General features: G+C 42.5%; 1 protein-coding gene across 2 annotated transcripts in view; it reads right to left on the reverse strand.

Moving 5' to 3' along the window:
• The window catches only part of TMEM131 (transmembrane protein 131), an 892,454-nt gene that overhangs the window by 185,012 nt on the left and 687,999 nt on the right, over positions 1-19,443 (reverse strand). The window contains exons 32-33 of one of the 2 annotated variants that reach the window (XM_069204268.1): positions 18,341-18,516; positions 16,760-16,893 (exon numbers count right to left, since the gene is read on the reverse strand). In XM_069204268.1, coding sequence (XP_069060369.1) covers positions 16,760-16,893; positions 18,341-18,516 — 310 coding nt within the window. Of the gene's footprint in view, positions 1-16,759; positions 16,894-18,340; positions 18,520-19,443 lie in introns of both variants that reach the window. The other variant, XM_069204267.1, reaches the window with a different exon arrangement.

Genomic DNA, 19,443 nt, shown 5'->3' on the forward strand with positions numbered 1-19,443 from the left:
TTGGTGATAATCAAGATGATTGAAAGTGAACTACTAAAGGTAGTTTTTGAGGATAAGAATGAGATATTTTGTTGCTTTATAATGCTTCCTCCTGGTGCTATGGGTTGATTGTCCTGGATTTTATTGATTACTTCTTATTCCGGACTAGAAGTCTACACCGAACAACTGTTTTACTGAAGAAAATACACTGTTTGATGCGCTTTATGGTTTTTGTCTTGAATTTCAATGTTTTGCACTTAAGAAGCTAATTCGAACAATTTTAGGTCACTTTTGTGATATATTTTGTTATGTAATGTCCGAGGGATATTATTACTATTTTTTTTCTTCTTTTTTCTCTTTTTAGTATTGTGACTGTATAATTGATATTTCTTTGTTTCCCTTTGGAATCTTATAACTAATGTTTTATACTGTTTTATGCCATTTTAAGTATTGGTTAAGCACGTGGACCTCTTAGGAGTTCCAATTCATGAAATAAATAAACTTGAAATGTGAACTGGGTCCTGGCGACTGCCAGTTGGGAAATTTTTTATATATATATATATATATATATATATATATATATATATATATATATCTTATTTGGCACGTTGATTTATGCTTTCAACACTTGATGGAGCCTTTATGTATGTGCGCAATGGTGCAATTTTGAAAATCTGAATCCGTAATATCATTTTTAGGCCACACTGGACTGTGCAATAATTACAATGTAAATAAATGGACAAAATAGACAATCATGTCAACTGATTAGAGGTGACTCCAACAAAAAGTATTGATCACGTAATGAATGGTATCTACTTTTGGCTAGTAATGCCATGCAGTGTTTCTTCTATGTTGTTTTTTTTGTCTCTTGTTAAACATGTCAAGGTATAAATGTAACTAACAGAATGGTGTCTACTTGTTTGAGAAAGGCAGTCCAATTTCTGAAACGTGTTATGGTTTGGTCACACTGAATAAACTTTAAATAGCGGATCCTGTGCAGTCAGCATTGGAGCCTGTTTCCATGAACAAGTGTTGGGGGAATGAAAATATATAATCACAAAGCAGTCTATGCCTGCAGGCTCCAGTCCATCCGAGGTATCCATGCAAAGTGCTACACCTAGCTCTGAAATATGAAGAACAGAACCCACCACCGATACAGAGGATCACATCACTCTGAGGCAGTTCGGCTTCAAAAGTTATATTCCTTCCACAGCAGAGGAAAATATCAATGCATCTCAGCATTTGCCACAATGTCGACCGTCACTTTCAAAGTGCAACATATTCAAAATAGAAATGTACTGAAAACAAATATATCTCCATGTGTTCTAGTGGCTTTTCTGAACCTGCTGTGGGGTAGATTGGCAGTTAAACTTCCCATAAACCCCCCGTTTGATCATAAAGATTTAATTACATTTGGGATAGGTGAGGGGAGTACAGACCCTTGCCCAAGAAACAAATCCTGCAAGTGGGGATCCACGAGGGAGAGAAAGTACTGGAAAGAGGGCATTTTCTCCTTTCTCACACTACTTCCACCACCCTGAGAGTAGCAGGGGAGTCATAGTTATGTCCTGCCACCGGGAATGAAGTGCAACCAGTTGCCACTATAGTTTCACTTTCCTATCTGTGATATCAGTATGCCATGAGGTGGGTGAGCATTCCATATGGGAATGCGGGGAGCTTAAGTGGAAGAAAATCCAGTTTGGTCCGCCTTGGGGAAAAAAAAAAAAAGAAAAAAAAAAACGGGAAGCCTCTGGTGCAAACAATTGAAGTTTCTTTTAAACCCTCTCCAGCGCTGTCCGATGTAACTGGGAAGGTCGGTTTAAACTCCTGAATTGAAGATGACATTGTCGGTGCACAAAATACAATGGAAAATTGTTGAAGTAGTGAGCAGGTAACTGAACTCATAACTTCTAATATAATAATAACGACAGTGCAATTAACATTAACAGCACTATAATGGCTTTGATTCGAATTTCAAGAAATCAACAATTAAAGATAAACCGGTTAAAAAGAACAATGCAACAAAAGTTAAATAATAAAAGTTCCACCAGAAAAGCTAGTATACTGTTTATCTGTCTAGGGTTCCCAACAGAGTAACCAAGAGCTCACATTTCTAGGCCAAGAAAAGTAAACAGTGTAATGAAGCTCCCACATTTCCAGGCAAAGAAAAAAATGAAAAAAGGGAGCCTCAAAAGTGCATGATAGGCCAGAGGAAAATACTGAGGAGGCCTACAGTCTGAAAGTGAAGTCTGATTGGGTTATCTCATGGTTCACTATTTGAAACTTGCAATACCAAAACCTAACTCGTGTCAATGACATAGTCGAAGTAAGGAACAGTGGGCACAACTCCAACTGTCATAGTAAAGCAGGGGACTAGGGGAGGCTCTGCAAACAAACTAATTCATTACTGTAAATATATAAGCCTAGTTAAGCTGAGCAAAAGTCTACATGGAAATGTTAAGTGGAACGGGAGAAAAAGCTCTTCATTCAACATGTATAGATCTAAGCAAACTGATGAGGGTGAACTATGTAGGTTGACTATCGGGATTCACAGATAACAGGTATATTAATATCCACGCTTAACTTTCCTACTTTTCCTTTATTTCATCCCTCAATGGTAATAGAACTAGCGGTATCAACTCCATATGATGTGAAAGGAATCTGCTGGATCTGAAATAACTAAGCTTAAACTGTGTTTCGCAATGATTAGCAAAATAATTGTTGCTCCAAACTTGCAGGCTTAAAGTTCTGTACCACTCCCACAAATTCTAAACTAACCACAAATATATATAAGCTTGCAAAATCAATCACTGCAATGCTTAGAACATTTTCACTACAAAAGTAATACATCTGCTGCAGGAGTAGAATTAGTGTGTAATGAACTATCTGTCATTTTTACACTAGATGATGGCAATTACCTTAATCCTGAAAAGATTAATTTGAATGTACAGTTCTCAAGTAAAGGGGAAGAGCATCATGCACCTTACCCAAATTGTTATTTACCATGAAACTACATTTGGGTTGCTTATTTATACTCAGTTGTTTAATACAGTTTTGGTTTTGCAAAATGCATTAAAGTGTTCAACTATGTCTGAATTTAGTTAGTCAATGATAATTTTGCTGCAGTAAAAAAAAAAAAAAAGAAAAAAAAAGCTAGTTGGCACTGAATACATCTTCTGATTTTGTTTTTTAATATTTAGCAAGGATGCTGTACAAATGTGGAAAGACACACCTACGGATGTATTAGCTATATTGCTAAGTGACAAACTGAACTGTCAATGTAGTGCTATTGAATTATCTACTAATGAGTCGGCTGTTAAAACTGTGCTTTATGCAAATCTGATTAGAACTATGAGCACTGTAATATGTACTTCCAATCTAATGATGACATAGCTAATAATTGTAGGTTGGAAAGCAGTGAGTCGGTTATGATGCTAGGCAGAGATTTTAAAGCCAAAATAAGTGATGTGGCAGAATTTAATTGTAGTGCATATAATGAGGACACAGCACAGTCTATTACCTTTAATAACGAGAAAACAGAACAACATATGCAAAAGAAGTAAGCTGTTAGTGCCCTGGTTTACTTTGGAGGTTCTTTCAGTTCTTCATGGTAAATTATGAGGTGTCCCAGCCTTCCCAGCGTACCTATATAAGGAACCAGCATGGTTATCCTACAGACTATCTGTATGGTATATGAAGTGGTAACAGACTTCTAAGCCTGTGACTGAATAAGCAGTCATCAGTTCTAGTCCTGGGAAAAAGTTTAATTACGCCAGATTAATTTTGGTAATTGTGCTACTCCTGAGACGCCAAATTACTGAAAATTATACAAATATACCAGTTTGGATAATTATGAGTAATCTGCCACATACATCCTACTGCAGGAGTATAAGGACAAAGAACAAGCACTGCTGTTTGCGTTCTTGTATTTATTGCAATTTTTTTTTTTTTAGAGCAAATTGCATCCTTGGATATGAATGCAGGGTTAAGCTCCTCTTGTAATTCTGCATAACTGCTAAGGGTTGGCAAGGAATTCCACTCCACCGGCAGAGTTGGTGAAGTTTTGCCCACTCTGCGTTCTGCTTTAAACACTGGAGCTCTTGCACAACTCCTCCAACCGCAGCGTGAGAGTTTTTTCTTGCGTGCGGCTCACCAATGATAAGCTGGCAAAAGCAAGCAAGAATTTGCATCCCGTAGCATGTTTTTTGGGAGCTAGAACACCTCCCGGAGAGATCTCTCAACATGCGAGCGGTCGCGGCAGGTTGCGACCATTCGCGTTGAGAAAGCTGCCGTTCGAGTAGAAAATCTACTCAAGCGTCAGAAAGAAGCACCACCCTCTGATGCGTCATGTGGTGCCGTTCGCAATGATTTTAAAGCGCAGAACAAGTTCCCGGAGCTGAAAATCAGGGCGAGCAGAACAATGTGCCCAAATTCCACCTGCTGGCAGAACTTCAGGGAATCTTGCAGAGTTTTTATGTAACACCGCAGAATTGCGTGGAGTGAAACTTCACAAGTTCCACCCACCCTTAATAACTGAACTACAGCAAAATACATGAGTAACACCCACTCATAATCCCCTCACAACAAAAGCTCTGTTTCTCATTGACATGTCTACTAACCGTAGCTCCAAGAAAGACCTTGCTAATAAGTAGTAAGGGTAACTCAACTGCAAACCATCAGATATTATCATATGGAAGGATGCACTTAAGAGGTCTACGGTGGAGAATTACTTCAATGTAGGAAAGTTTGGCTGACGGAGTAATGCTATAACGTATGAAATGACTATCCAATTCGGGACATGAATTAACCAATGGTGCGATGCGTTAAGTACATTTGTGGTGTGACAACTAATGTACTAGTGTTAAGAAGTATCAGAGTATGTCTGAACAGCAGATAAAAGTATAAAAATGCATTGTGATAATAAAAAGGCTTTCTCAAGATAAACAAGTGAGTCGTAGTTAAAACATGGAAAACCATCAATATGATGAGCAAAGAAAAAGGTGATGTAGGAGTTTGAAAATCTGAAGTCTCTAATTGCCTTTCCAATGAGATTGATACTGCCATCAATATTAAGGAGGACCAATGACAGAATTTTATTACCAATTTAAAAAAGGTGCTTACATCACTGAAAAACAATAATTACTTTGTGAGAAATATTGAGACTACTCTCAAAGATAGCTTAAGAAATAAATTGTGAATGTACTGCTTCTTTCAGTAACAGTATGGTAGCCAGGCCTGATGGCATTACCCAATTTTATTTTTATGCATACCCCCATTTTACAGTCCCTGATTTTATATCCGGTTTTCAAATAGATATTCAGTTCAGGTAAAATCATAGTCAATTGGAGGAAAACTCTTTACTCAGTTCATATTTCACATAAATGGCAAAAAAAAGGATCCTTCAAATTATTGTTTGATATCCCCACTAGACCCTTTATTAAAATACATTCCAGACTGGCTTTGTAAACCTTAGAATAATCACCCAAAATATCAACTGATCCCACTTGGGCAAAATGGCTCTCAGCCAGCATTAAGCACAGATCATCAGATATGTGAATACAACTACTTAACATGGACACCCGCATATAAAGGCCATCATCTTTATGAATGAGTTGGGGAATTCTTATGCAGCATTCGATCAAATGGGTTGCATTTCGTTTCGAAAGATGTTAAAGAAGTATGGCATAACTGAAGGCTTGTTAGCCATGGTCTGGTGCCTACGTACTAGAACTTAGGTAAGAGTTCAGTTAATTTGAGATGCAACCTTTCAGAACAATGTGAAACTTCTAATGGCGCAAACCAAGGCTTTTTAGCTCCTTTGCTGTTTAGCAGATCTCAGAGCAAATTTTAGAAAACAAATATTAGTATTCCCCCTTTGATAGATGGTTCTTCAGAGAGTGCATTTCATTCATACTCAGCTGAATAGCTCTTGTTATGTTGCACAGAGGTGAGACTCCAGCACAAACTGATGGCACTACATGAGTACTGTATTTGGAAAAAAACTAACTATAAATGTGAGCAACACCCAGGTTATGCAGGTTATGAAAGCTAGGCCACGAAATACTAAAATCAAACTGACATTTCAGTCATCTTTTAAATAGAAAGAACATCATAGTATAGAGTAGGAGAATGCCACGGTTGTTACTAACTGCCTATGCAGTTTAGATTGTATTTATGGTGGCTTTATGATCAAACCAGTATTAATTGTGTATTTACAGAAGAATGCTCCCTTTATATAATATATGTTGCAGGTGCACATATCCTGCAACTAAAATTTGTTTAAAGTTGTTGGAGTCAATGAAGCCAAACTATTAAGGAAGGTGCTTTCGGGTATCTGATGCTGTTCATGTTGAGGCTGTAAGGCTGAGCTAGTATTATGACAATTGAAAATTAATTTAAAAATCTTAAAATTAAATTTATAATGGGGCTAAACAAAATCAGACGATACAAACTGTTGCAGCTATGTATTTAAGAGATTTGATTAGGCTGGAAAAAACATGCAGTATGCAAACTTAAGCCAATATATGTAATGATGCGTAAACTATCTCTCTGGCGTAGCGCTGCAAAGTTTGATTTCTCACTCACATGTGAACTTGGTTCAATGCAACACGCTGAATGTTAAATACAGGTTACTGTAGGCCCACAGGATCCCACCCAATATAATGCTAAACTGGAAGCATTTCTTCTGGGTTAATAACAATCCCAAAACTAGGGACTGTGGCACTGTGGTAATGGAAACAAACCCTCTTTGTGCTTCACAATATAACACACACACACACGAATGGTACTAAGAAGAATAGGCAATTAACTGAAAGCATTTATTGCAACAGGGTAAATCTGCATCTCAGCACATTTAACATAACCAAACAGAATATCATGAAACCAGCAGGATTGTATGTTGCTAACGAGGATAAAATGAACATTTTCAACATTATAAAAGGACAAGCTACTTACCTTTGGTTACTCCGGTAGAGACTACATCTAGCTGCAGATTTCTAACCTGTGAATTCTCCCAAGTCAGACTGGATCCGGAACATTTTGTGAGCCGTACCCCTGCATTCCGTTAGATGGTGTAGATCAGCTACGTATCTGGCTTTGCCCACGCCAGATATGACATAGCGGGTCCTATATACGCACTACCCAAGCATGCTTATGTCAGTTTCTTCTCATGATTTTCCAAAAGCAGAGCCAGAGCCAGAAGCAGAGCCATGAAGAAAATGGACTACTGGTGCGTCAAGACTAAGGCCCTGAGAGGGGAGTCCCAGCCCCTAGAAATCAGTTCGCACAGCGGGGAGGATCGGTAAGAAATCTGCAGTTAGATAATGTCTCTACCACATAAGGCGTTATTGAAGGTAAGTAACTAGTCTGTCTAATAGAGACTTCCAGCTGCAGATTCCTTTTCAGTGAATAGATACCCAAGCAATACCATCCCCGGAAGTGGGTCTGCGAACCAAGTTCAAATAAGAAAGTCCTTCTGAACTGAATGAGCAAAGTGCCCGTCCCTAAGGACCTGACTGTCCAGGCTTGTCAATGTGTGCAGAGATGCCCACGTTGTCACCCGACATATGTCAAAGGTTGGAACTCCTAATGCTAACGCAGTAGTCCCAGCTGTAGCTTTAGTTTGGGTAGAATGAGCACACACACCCTCCTGGGGTGCTTTATGGACAGTGTATAGCAGATCTTAATGCAGAGTATGATCCATCTACTCTTCGCACCTGCATACTCTACAAAACATTGGTCATCCACCCGGAACTCTTTTGTACGCCCAAGGTAAAACTCCAATGTTCTTCTGGGTCCATGTGGTGGAGTCTCTCCTCTTCTTTGGAAAGATGTGGGGAAATGTCAAAAGTAGGTAAGGTGATTGATTGGCAGAAAGGTAGGGCGGCTTAGATGACAATGCCTGCAGCTCACTCACCCTGCAGGCAGATGTAATGGCCACAAGGAAGACTGTTTTCAAAGTGAGAAGCCTTAGTGGACAATTGTGGAGAAGCTCGAAAGCAGCACTTATCAGAAAAGTCAGAACCAAGTTCAGATTTTATTGGGGCATAATGAATGGGGATGGAGGATAAAAATGAGAAGGACCTTTGAGGAACCTATGTATAATAGGAGACCTGAAGAAAGAAGGTTGATCAGGCAACCCCAAGAAAGCAGAAATAGCAGACAGATATCCCATAAGTGTGCCCTTAGCAGAGCCCTGCTGGGTTAGGGAAAGGATGAACAACAAGACTTCAGAGAGAGGGGCAGAAAGGGGGGGGGGAGGGGGGGTCAACAGACTTGTCTGTGCACCATGCCACAAATGTCTTCCAACCACAGGTGTATACAGTTTTGGTGGAAGAATGCCTGGCTGCCAAGATTATTTTACAGACTTCAGGGTGAAGGTCAAAAGCTATCAACTGTCGCTGCTTAATCTCCATGCAAGAAGGCGGAGAGTGGACAGGTTTGGGTGCAGAACCCTTCCATGCTTCTGTGACACAAAATCTTCCAGAAGGCGCAGTCTGATCGGAGGATGGATGAAAATACCAGACTCTCCGTGCCCAATCTGGACTCACAAGGATTACTTGGGCCAGGTCATTCTTGATCTTCTTGAGAACTCTAGACAGAAGTGGTATGGGTGGAAAAGCGTACAGGAGGCCTGAGCTCCACTCAAGATGAAGAGTCACAGAGTGATGGCCGCCTTGAAAACTCCAACATGCAAAACTGCTGACATTGCGCCTTCTCGGCAGAGACGAACAGATATAACTAAGGCTCTTACCACTGCTGAAAGAGACCTTGCGCCAACTTCAGAGGGAGACAGCATTCCTGATCTGCTAGGCATGTTCTGCTGAGTTTGTCCGCTCTGGTGTTCAGAGAGCCCGCCAGTTGTTGAACCACCAGGAATATATCCTGCTGTTCCAGTCACGTCCAGAAGAGCAGAACCTCTTGACGAAGGGTCCACTACCGCACCCCACCTTGCCTGTTGCACTACCATATGGAGGTGGTGATGTCCATGAACAACTGCAACATGCTTCCCTTGTCAGAGGGAAGAAAGGCTTTCAATGCCAGCTGGATCACAAAGAGCTCCAACAGATGGATGTGGAGACCGGTTTCCACCAGAGACCAGATGCCTCTGATCTCCCCATCTCCCCCATTTGGCTGCCCCATTCCATGAGTGACATCTGTCATTACTGTTAGATCTGGTTGGAGAAGGGAGAGGGGTTCGCCTCTGATCCAAAAGCAGTTCATGAACCATCCACTGCAGATCTTTTGCAGTTCCCTCAGAGATCTTGATCTTGTTGGAGAGGTTCCCCTGATGCTGCGCTCGCTTGAACTTCAGGTTTCACACTGCAGAGCCTGCATACACCATCTGGCATGTGTCACCAGCAGCATGCAGGAGGCCATGAGTCCCAGCGGCTTCAGAGCTATTCTCACTGAAATACAGGACAGAGACTGAAACATCTGTATCGCAGCCTGAATATCCTGGATTCACCGCTTGGGAGGACAGGCCTGTAACTCACTTTGTCCAAGACAGATCTGATGAAAGGGAGCGTCTGAGAGGGAGTCAGGTGTGATTTTAGCATGTTTTCAGTGAACCCTAGCGAATGCAGGAGATCTGCCATAGTCTGAAGATGACAGCCTGGGACGAGCCCACCTTCCAGCCAATTGTCAAGTTAGAGGATGACTGCACAGATGAACTGCAACCACTGTCATCACCTTAGTAACCAACCGAGAGGTGCTGGTAAGGCCAAAGGGGAGCGCGGTCAACTGAAAGTGCTTGTGGCCTACCATGACCCACAGGTAAAGTCTGTGTGCAGGCAGGACTGGGATAAGAAAATAAGCATCTTTCAAGTCCAACGCTACCATCCAGTCGCCTGGGTCCAGGACAGACAGAATCTGAGCCAGTGTAAACATCTTGAACTTCTCCTTCTTGAGGAGGAGATTGAGGTACCAAAGGTATAAGATAGGGTGAAGACCCTTGTCCTTTTTGGGAACCAGAATGAAGCAGAAATAGCAACCACAGTATTTCTGGCACAGGAACCCTTTCAATAGGTCACATGGCCAAGAGAGATGTGACTTCCTCGGGGAGAACTGAAAAATGATCCTCCATTATCTGATTGTAGGACGGTGGGATAGATGGAGGGGTAGTCTCGAAGGGGAGAGAGTAGCACCTTCAGATTATCTGAAAAACCCACCTGTCTGATGTAATGGATTACCAGCAGAACACATGATGGTGAATCACGCCGCCAACTGGCCCATGGTGGGGGTGAGTCAGACTTGGAAGGCTTAGAGGCTGCTGCAGGGGGAGTTGGGGTGGCACACTGACCAGACTGTTGGCTACCTGACGCATGAGGTCGATGGGTCCTGCACTCTCGGCCACGTACAGGCTGGGCAGCATGCAGGGCACAGCGGCTGACTGGGAATGGGCCCAGTTGAAAGACCCCTTCCTAGCCACGAAAGGCAGACTGAGGGGGTGATGGGAAGCCGCGACACCCAAGGCCCTGGCTGTAGCTTGATACTCCTGGAAGCGCTCGAGCCCTGAGTCTGCCTGATCTCTGAAGAGAGAGAGATGCCATCAAAGGGCATGTCCCTCAAGGAAGCATGGACATCCCCTGAAAATCCAGACATCCTCAGTCAGGTGTGGTGCCTCAGATCCACTGCTGAAGAAACTGCTCTTCCTAGCGAGTCAGTAGGGTCCAGTCTGGAACAGATTGCGAACTTTGCTGCATCTCTCCCATCAACAACAGACCGAGAGAATACAGCCTGGGCCTCCTCCGGGACCTGTGGCAGCACTTGTGCAACCGAATCCCTCAGTGTGTGGGGATACCAGCCAAAAAGGCATGCAGTGTTCATGGAGAGCAATGCAAGTCTGGTGGAAGAAAGCATGTTCTTCTTAAGTGAGTCCTAACTTTTGGATTCCCCATCTGGGGGAGCAGAAGGGAATGCACCAAGGGAGGAAGAGGCTTGGACCACCAAGCTCACAGGGGTGGGGTGTTGCATCAAGAAACTTGAATCTCCCAGTGCGGGGCAATGGCGGCGGGCAAACATCCTGTTTAAAGAAGCCCCTGCGCAGGGTCTGCTCTAGGTACCCAGTAGGACATCGGTGAGGGCATCATTGAACAGTAGCAGGGGTTCCGAGGAGGAAGCTCCCAGTTGCAGCACCTCTGTTAAGAAGTGGAGGAAGCTCTCTGTCTATATGGTGCACTAAAAAGAAGTACACCATGCAGAGAGTCCAATGGATGCACTATTGGTTGACAGAGACAAAAGTAAATAACACTAACTCTCATTTGTGGTAGTGTGTGCATGCAGTTAGTTTACCAGAGGGTAGTGCTAAGCATTTGTGGGACTCACAGAGGCAATAACTGAGACACACTCAAAGAATGAATCGGAGACCAAATTAGAAAAATAACACTTCATTTTATATATATTTTAAAACCGAGACCTTTGCAAAAGAGTAAATACTGATTTCTTGTTTAAAAGTTACAGGTAAGTAAAGAGTTCAATGCCTTCATGCACAATGCAATCCTGTGGAGAGAAAGGTCAACAATGCATAAAGGAAAGTATGGTCTGCTTTGGGGGTTCACCTTCAGGAATTAGAGATGTTGTGCCCATGGTCCAAAGACCAACAAACACTTTGTCAAAGGCTCCCCGAATTCCATCTGGAGCAGGATGCTGGTGTGGTTGCAGCAGGGCGTGCTATGAAGAAGGGGGGTACCTAAAAACACGCTGCAAAGGGGGAGTTTGGGACAAATCAGAGAGTTCCGAAGCAGGGGCTTGGGTCGCAAACGGACAAAGCCGGTTCTTCCACACCCGGGATGGACAGCACAGGTGCAGAATGGATAGGGCAGCTGGGCTCAGTGTGTAAAAGGGCTCCTCACAGTCAGAGTCAACCAGCTGTCCAGGGCAAAATCAGAAAAGCTGGGCCACTCACACAGTGGGTCTCCGTGATGCTGACATCCATCGACAGCTGCTTGGTCCTGCTTCAGTGAGAATCCTGATTGGACTCTCACTGTTGATGCTTGGTACAGGGCGTCCGGTACCCCATGGACTGGTGGTGCACGGCTCCAGTGGTTCCTGCTCTCGTCACACTTGGTAGAGGGGACAGTCCTGGTCCTCCAGAGCACAGGGATGGGGGTACCTTCTGCTGTTAAATGGCAGCATCAGTCAGGGCTGAGGAAATGCAAGGCGGTGGTCCAGACTCTGCTTTTTCGTGCCTGCGGACTGCAAGGAAGTAGCTCCTATACTCCAAGGGAGACTGGCAGTGGCTCTGAGGTGCTGGCAGGCAACCTGAGGTTTTGGTAGTTCTCCAGCTTGCAGCTCTTATGCTGTTCTTGCCAGGCAGTGCCTCTTCTTTGTCCTACTTCTCTTGATTCGTTGCATTTAAGTTCTTGGGTTCAGGGGTGCCACCTAAATACTTAATTTAGGAGTGTTAAGGGGAGTGTCGGATAGCAGTCAATGGGTTGCCTACCTTTAGGGTGACTACAGCCTCTATATGACCACTTCCAGTGGGAAGATGACATAACCCTGACCTTAGAATGCAGATTCCATATGAAATAAAATCAAGGAATTTGAAAAGTGGTGTCCACATCAGCTGGTCCACCTTAGGCGTGGGACTGCCTGGCGGTGGGCACACCGCCTAATCTTACTAATTTTCACGCCTGTCTTGCCACCAAGAGGGGGTGGTCATCTCTGCCATCTGGAGAGACCTGGGTCACATCACAAAGGTGGTTAGGCCTTTGGAGCTTCCCGCCTTAGAATGCACATCCTTCATGGAGGTGATGTTAACAACCCCACCCAGAGCAGGCTTTGTTCCTGGGCTCCGAGACCACAGGGCTCTCACCCCAGGAGGGCAGAAACGTGGCTACCGTGGCTGATATGGTTGGGATCAGTCAGTCAACACATTAGTAGTTGGCATGCTTTTCAGGGGGCACCTTCAAGGTGCCATCTGTGTGCAAGTATTAATAAATCCATCACTGGGATCAGTGAGGGTTTATTAATACGAGATGTTTGATACCACACAGCCCTTAAGTGACCAGATGTCTTGGTATAGGGAAGGAATTAATGAAATGAAAAAGAGGGAAAAGGAGAGAAAAAGGAAGAAAGAAAAAGAGAAAAAGTGTGTGTGTTTTGTTTTTTATGCTGCAACCAGAACCCAGCTCACTATAAGAGGTTAGCGTTGAAGGTCACCAAGGGCAGTTGAAGGTCCAGGACATCTGCTACCCTCCTCACCACCATAGCATAAGAAGCTCCCTAATTCGCAGCCACGGTTGGGGGAAAAAGCATGCCAGTATCTGGAGAAGTATCCAGTCGCTGTCCTCACCCAAGTCTTCACACCAGTCCATTTCTTTTTGGAGCTGGTATTCTAAAGGTTCCAGCGACCTCTACCATTCATCCCTGAAGCCTAGCTCATAGGAAAAGGGCTCCAGATCCAAACAAGGAGGCAAAGCTCCTGCCGGCGCCCAAGTAGGCATTGTACGATGTCCATCCGGCTCTGTGTTGAATTCAGCAATGACAATGGGGATGGTGTCGCCAGTGGGTGCAGACAGCGCCACGACTGGTGTCAGGGAAGTTCTAGTTGGTACGACTGGCACCGGCCCTAATCCAGGACTGGATCCCTGGGAGTCCCTCGAGGCTGAGGCCGAAGCCGCTCGTGGGGAACTCGAAGGGACCCACTCCACAGGGCCCAAATTTGCTGCAGCTGGGTTGGGTCGGGTTCTTCACATAAAAACCTCAAAACCTCAGACTTGGGCACGGGTCACTGACACCCGAAATTCGGGGAGGTGTGGAGTTGGCCCAGGTTCTGCAGAACAAGGCCTAGAGTGTTGACACTCCCTTGTCTTGTCGGCCGATGGATGAGGAGAAGTCGAAGAGAAGTTCGCCTTCTTGGAGTTACCCGACTGTCCTGAGGACCTGGAGTGGGAGTATGACTACTTCGGACTCTGCAACCGATCCTGGGACCTTCTTCTCGAAAGGGAACTCTACTTGCATGGAGTCTAGCACCAGACTGCGTTCACCTTAAGGGACTGCTCCTTCAAAGCCTTCAGAAGCACGGCCTGGCACTTGCAGGATAACACTGGCTCATGGTCACGCTCCAGACACCAAACACACACACGGTGCGGATCTGTCAGACTCGCAGGGATTGAATTCAGTCTTCATAGAAGACATCCCTCAATGCATCAGGAGTAAAAAACCACTTGATATAAGGTCGAAAAAAAGCCAGTCAAAAATTGACTTAGGGATAGCTCTCTAAGCCCCTAGCTAAGAAAAGAACTGATGTTAGCGTGCCTGCGTGATGCCTATATAGGGCCCACAACATCATGTCTAGCATTGACACCCCAGATGATGGATGCTGAGACGATCAATGCCACCTAATGGTGCATAGGAGCATTGCTCACGAAAATCTTCCGGACCCAGTCTAATGCCTGGGGAAAATTCACAGGTAAGTAATCTGCAGCAAGACGTCTATCAGATGGAATATATTTTACTTACCTTGTAAGCATCGGTTCGTGGCATGTGGTGCTGTAGATTCACAGGCTCTGCATACTCCTGGCATCTAGTGTTGGGTTCAGATGTGTGCAGGTTGTTTTTCTTCAAATTAGTCTTTTGAGTCACAAGGTAGAGTGACTCCTCCTCTTGGTGAGAATGCGCATGGGCATCTACTCCATCGTTAGATTGTTTTCCCTCAGGCAGGTGAGAAGGGAGTGTAGAGTAAGTCTAAGTAAAGAGATGCCCTGTAAATAGAAAGTAAAACTGCAACAGCTACAGGTTTTTGGGGTAGCGGGTAGGCGCATGTGAATCTACTGCATTACATGTCATGAACAGATGCTTATAGGGTAAGTAACATATCCTGTTAGAGGCATGTGTGACTGCAGCTACACATGATTTGCATGGACTGTAAAGCACTTCTTCCCATAAATGGTAGCTAATCTGAAAATAAGGTTTAGTGAAAGTATGTAGTGTAGACCATGTAGCTGATTTGCATATCTCAGCCTGTCAGCCATGGGAATGTTTCCTAGGAAAGCCATTGATGCTCCTTTCTTTCTAGTAGAGTGTGCTCTAGGAGGTGTAGTCCGAGTTCTTTTAGCTTTAGCATAGGATGTTTAAATGCACTTGACTATCCATCTGGCAATATCTGATTTGAATATAGGGTTTCCTTTACAGGGTGGGGAAAAGGCAATAAACAGTTGTTTAGTTTTTCTGAAAGTTTTAGTTCTATCAATACAGAACATAAAGGCCCTTTGAACATCTAATGTATGGAGAGCCCTTTCCACAACCAAATCTGGCTGTTGGGGAAAAACAGCAATGTAACTCATTTAGGTGAAAATGAGAGAACCTCACTAACTAACACGTCTAAGTGAGGTAATAGCGACTAAAAATTCCACTTGCATAAGTTGTGTAAGAATAACATTAAGGTTCCATGAGGGTGCAGCTGGAACCCGTGGTGGAATAGTTCTCTTGAGCCCCTCCATGAAGTCTTTAATGACTTGAATAAGATATGTTGTTTATTTTTTAGCTAGGCAGCAATTGCAGTGAGGTGCAATCTTGTGGATGTGAATGCCAGCTTTGCTTTTTGTAAATGAAGCAGGTAGCAGACAATGTCTTGTACAATGACTTTGAAAGAATCAATATGTTTGGAATGACAATAACTGACAAACCTTTTCTAATTTACTAAATAGCACGCTCGGGTGGTAGGTCCAAGGGCTTCTTTAAAAAATGGTCTTACATCCTGGTGGTAGATTGAGGTAACCAAACTATGACCTCAGGAGCCAGATCGCTAATGTTTCTGTTTCAGCGCCACAGTTTCACTCAGTGTCGGTCATCTTGGCGCCAGCGATTGATTTGCCACCGAAGTGCTTTACACCGAAGGCTTCTGCTTGGGTTGGTGTTTCCGCGCTGAGCAGGAGGGCGGTGCGCCCGAAATGGTCACTTGGTGCCGACCATGGCCAGAGGTGGAAGAGGGCCTCTTGATCAAAAGGGGCTGTATGAAAAACAACCTGCACACATCCGGACCAACACTAGATGGCAGGAGTATAGAAACCATGTGCATCTACAGCCACACATGCCTTGAACATACAGTTTCATATGAACTGAAGGATAAGGTAAGAGACCTATTATATAAAGACACTGAAAACCAGGAAGGTCATGAAGCAGTTATCTGTTGTGGAAATACAATTGCAAAGCAATTCCATAAGTTTAGAATTAGTTTGGAACCTGTGAAATATTAGTTTAGAATACTTTATTCTACCTATCACAGAAGAATTTACTAATATAGGTGCAGCAACTGACTCAATGGTCCAAAGACAAGGGAATTCATACAGTTAAAATTCCAAGGCTAATAGCTAATATGTGATTGTTGAAACCCGACTCAAATCAGAGAGATCAACGTCCTCATCAGAGGTTTAAGCACCACATAAATGATTTAAACTTGGTAGTTACTTCCTATCCACCCAGCAACTTTGTTGGGTCTCAGAGGGATAGGAAAGTGCTATACAAATTCCAATACAAACAATACAATGCAATGCCCTATTTATCATAGTGCAACTAAATCTTCTAGATGGCCAGGGCTCAGCTAGACAAGATGATGGAAATTTGGAAGATTTTACCTGTTAGAACCATTTCACAAATTCAATTTGAAATGGTTCGAAGGAATTTATAGAGCTATACAACATGAAAAATACAAAATGAGCAACAACAAAAAAAACCGACTGGCAAGAATGCAACGTGGAAACGTTTTAGGAAAGGCGGAAAATGACACTAGTACACAGATATCAGTATTTGGGAAATCAATATTTGCAGTGTCACTTACCTGGACTTGATGTCTGATAAGTTTTCTTTTTTTGTGACAAGCTGGGGTTTCTTACTCTTGGTCTTCATAACATGGAAAATGTCACTGTCTTGTTTTTCAGATATGGCTTGTTTTCCCTTTGGCTTATCTGAATCCTAAAGCATATAACGCACAATGATATTATAAGGATATACAAAGATTGCTGTTGCCTTAGATCAAGCAATATTTTGCCATCTGCTTGTCTGCTGCCTGCAAAGCTAATTTGCTAATGATGGTGCCGTATGAGGTGGCCTGGTAAGACATTACTCTATGTACTGCCCAGTGTATTATAGAGCCACTGGTGTCACACATTTTCACAACTGCATATTACTTCATTGTGACCTGTATTTTAAACAACCTTGATTTATACCACTAACTAGGTATTTTAATGTACAATCTTCTTATGCATCCCAAAGTGGAGGCTTCAGCTTCCTAATAAATGTGATTAAAATGATACATTTAATGTGGTACGTACAAAGACATGCTGCAACTAATGAAATACCTGCACATACAGTTGCCAGCACACCTAATAAGATTATATGAAAACCACTGATGTACATTCTGCATTCATGTTCAAAAATCACACTCCACTGAGAAGCCTAATCACAATGCAAAAAGTAGTCTGAGAAGTAAAAGGTTAGACTGCGTTAATATTCTGAAAGGCATTTAGAAGCATATTTTGAGACTACCAGATACCGGTCTCTAAAACACTGACAATATTGATAGAACACACGCTCTAACAAATAAAAGAAAACTGTGGAGATGGTATTAATATCCTAATGGAGCTCTGGATAAGTCCTATTTCAGGAAACCAATATTGGGTCGTCCAACCTCAAAAATACTTACTTTCCAGCCTTTTCCCATGGACTTTAAAGTATTTTGCAAAGATCAGACTACAACAAAAATATCTTTTAAGATGTGCAGGTAAATAGTTCGAAATGTCACTTATGTCAATTGGTCAAATAGAGGTTTTCACACAATGTAATAGTTTGTCAAGTTTAAAAACATTAAAGGAAAAAATACTTATAAGATCAAATATATATAGCTATGCAACCTACACTCATGCAATGCAGCTGTTAATTCGATTTATGCAGCAAGCCCATCAACATTGTTGCGTTGTGGAATTAAAAAAAGTTTTATCATAAGATGTTAGGCATCAGTGATAAACTGTGTATTTCAAGTTTCTGTTTTGATGGACCATTGGATTCCTTTTTTCTTTTATAGTATATTTTAAATCTGTGTTAACAGTTGGCTAGCTCATCCTTTTCTTTTTATCTCGGATTGTAAAATATATTTACCTTGCCTCTGAATATTAATTAAGTTAAAAAATAAAAATGGGGTCTAAAAGCATTGAGTAGGTGTTTCATGCAGCTCAACGGCTAGCGTAACAAAAGCGCAGTGGAATACCTTAATAAATGTGTTAGGGACCATGTGACAGAAGCATTTAAGACAGCACCGACAGTTGCAAGTAAGCCAACAATACATTTTCCTGCTGTGGAAAAGGCACTATATTAATTTGTATTCTTTTCGTTCTAATTGGGAAGAATATTTCTTTCATTGTACCTCTTTCAGGAGGGGTTCAGTGTCTGGATTGGAGGTTTCTGTTGTGGTTGATGAACTGTCATCATCTGCCAAAGAGTCTTTCAACTCATCTTCCTGGGGCTTAGCCCTTCCTCGTCTTTCCTTCTCCTCGCGCTTTTTCTGTGATTTTGATTTGTGCTGTACAAATTTTACTTTAACTACTGAGGAAAAAGAGGAAAATTATAAACTTAAAAATATACAATGAACTTGCACTAATAACATAAGTATGTTTACAGCTGAAAATGTCTCCATTTCCTCCTGCCAATTTTTCCACCATCAGTGAGGAGAAATCCACTAATTAGTGTTTTCTAAATGTGGGTCACAAGCTGATTTTTGGTGGGCTGTGTTATTCCTGGTGTTTATGTAAGTAATATTTAAAACGATTAGTCCTGTTTGTGCACCAGTGAGTGTTCCCAAGTCAAATTTTAAAGCAAACTGTTGCAAGTATTACCAAGGAAGATACCTGTGAACCTTTCAGTAGTTTTTTTTTTTTTTACTTTGTATATATATATAAATGCACCAATGGTTTTAACAAAAAAACTGGATATGAGGCCTTACGTTATACTCTGGTTTCTCAAATGCGCTAAAATCACTGAAATTAAAACAAAGGTTTTCAGAAGCCATGTGATTTTAGTGTATAGATGCGACAGGCCAGCATCCCACTATCAAAAGTGGTCCAGCATCAGAATATGGACAGATCAATATCTTGGCCTCAGACTGATATCGAAGGGTGTTGTTAAGGTGACATTTACAAACAATAACTGTTATTACATTAAAATACCAACCTGACTCATGTCTGGTATAACTAGATGGGTCACAAAAGTTTGTTTTGAAAACAACTAGTTGTGGAACTAAGTTTGGGAAGCACCGTGCTAAGTAAATCTCACATAAGGGGTGGGAAGTTTGTGTTACAAGACATGGCTAACTTGGAAGGATTATGAATTTCCACATTCAGGTACATTTTAGCACATTGTCTCCCATTCCAGGATCAGAATAAAATAGATCACCCTCAGATTTTCGGGAGGTTTAAGTGTTTTCCACAGGGAGAAATCTTTTTCTGCAGGACAAAAATGTGCATTTCCACA

Source organism: Pleurodeles waltl, chromosome 8 (genome assembly GCF_031143425.1).
Source record: "Pleurodeles waltl isolate 20211129_DDA chromosome 8, aPleWal1.hap1.20221129, whole genome shotgun sequence".
Lineage (NCBI taxonomy): Eukaryota > Metazoa > Chordata > Amphibia > Caudata > Salamandridae > Pleurodeles > Pleurodeles waltl.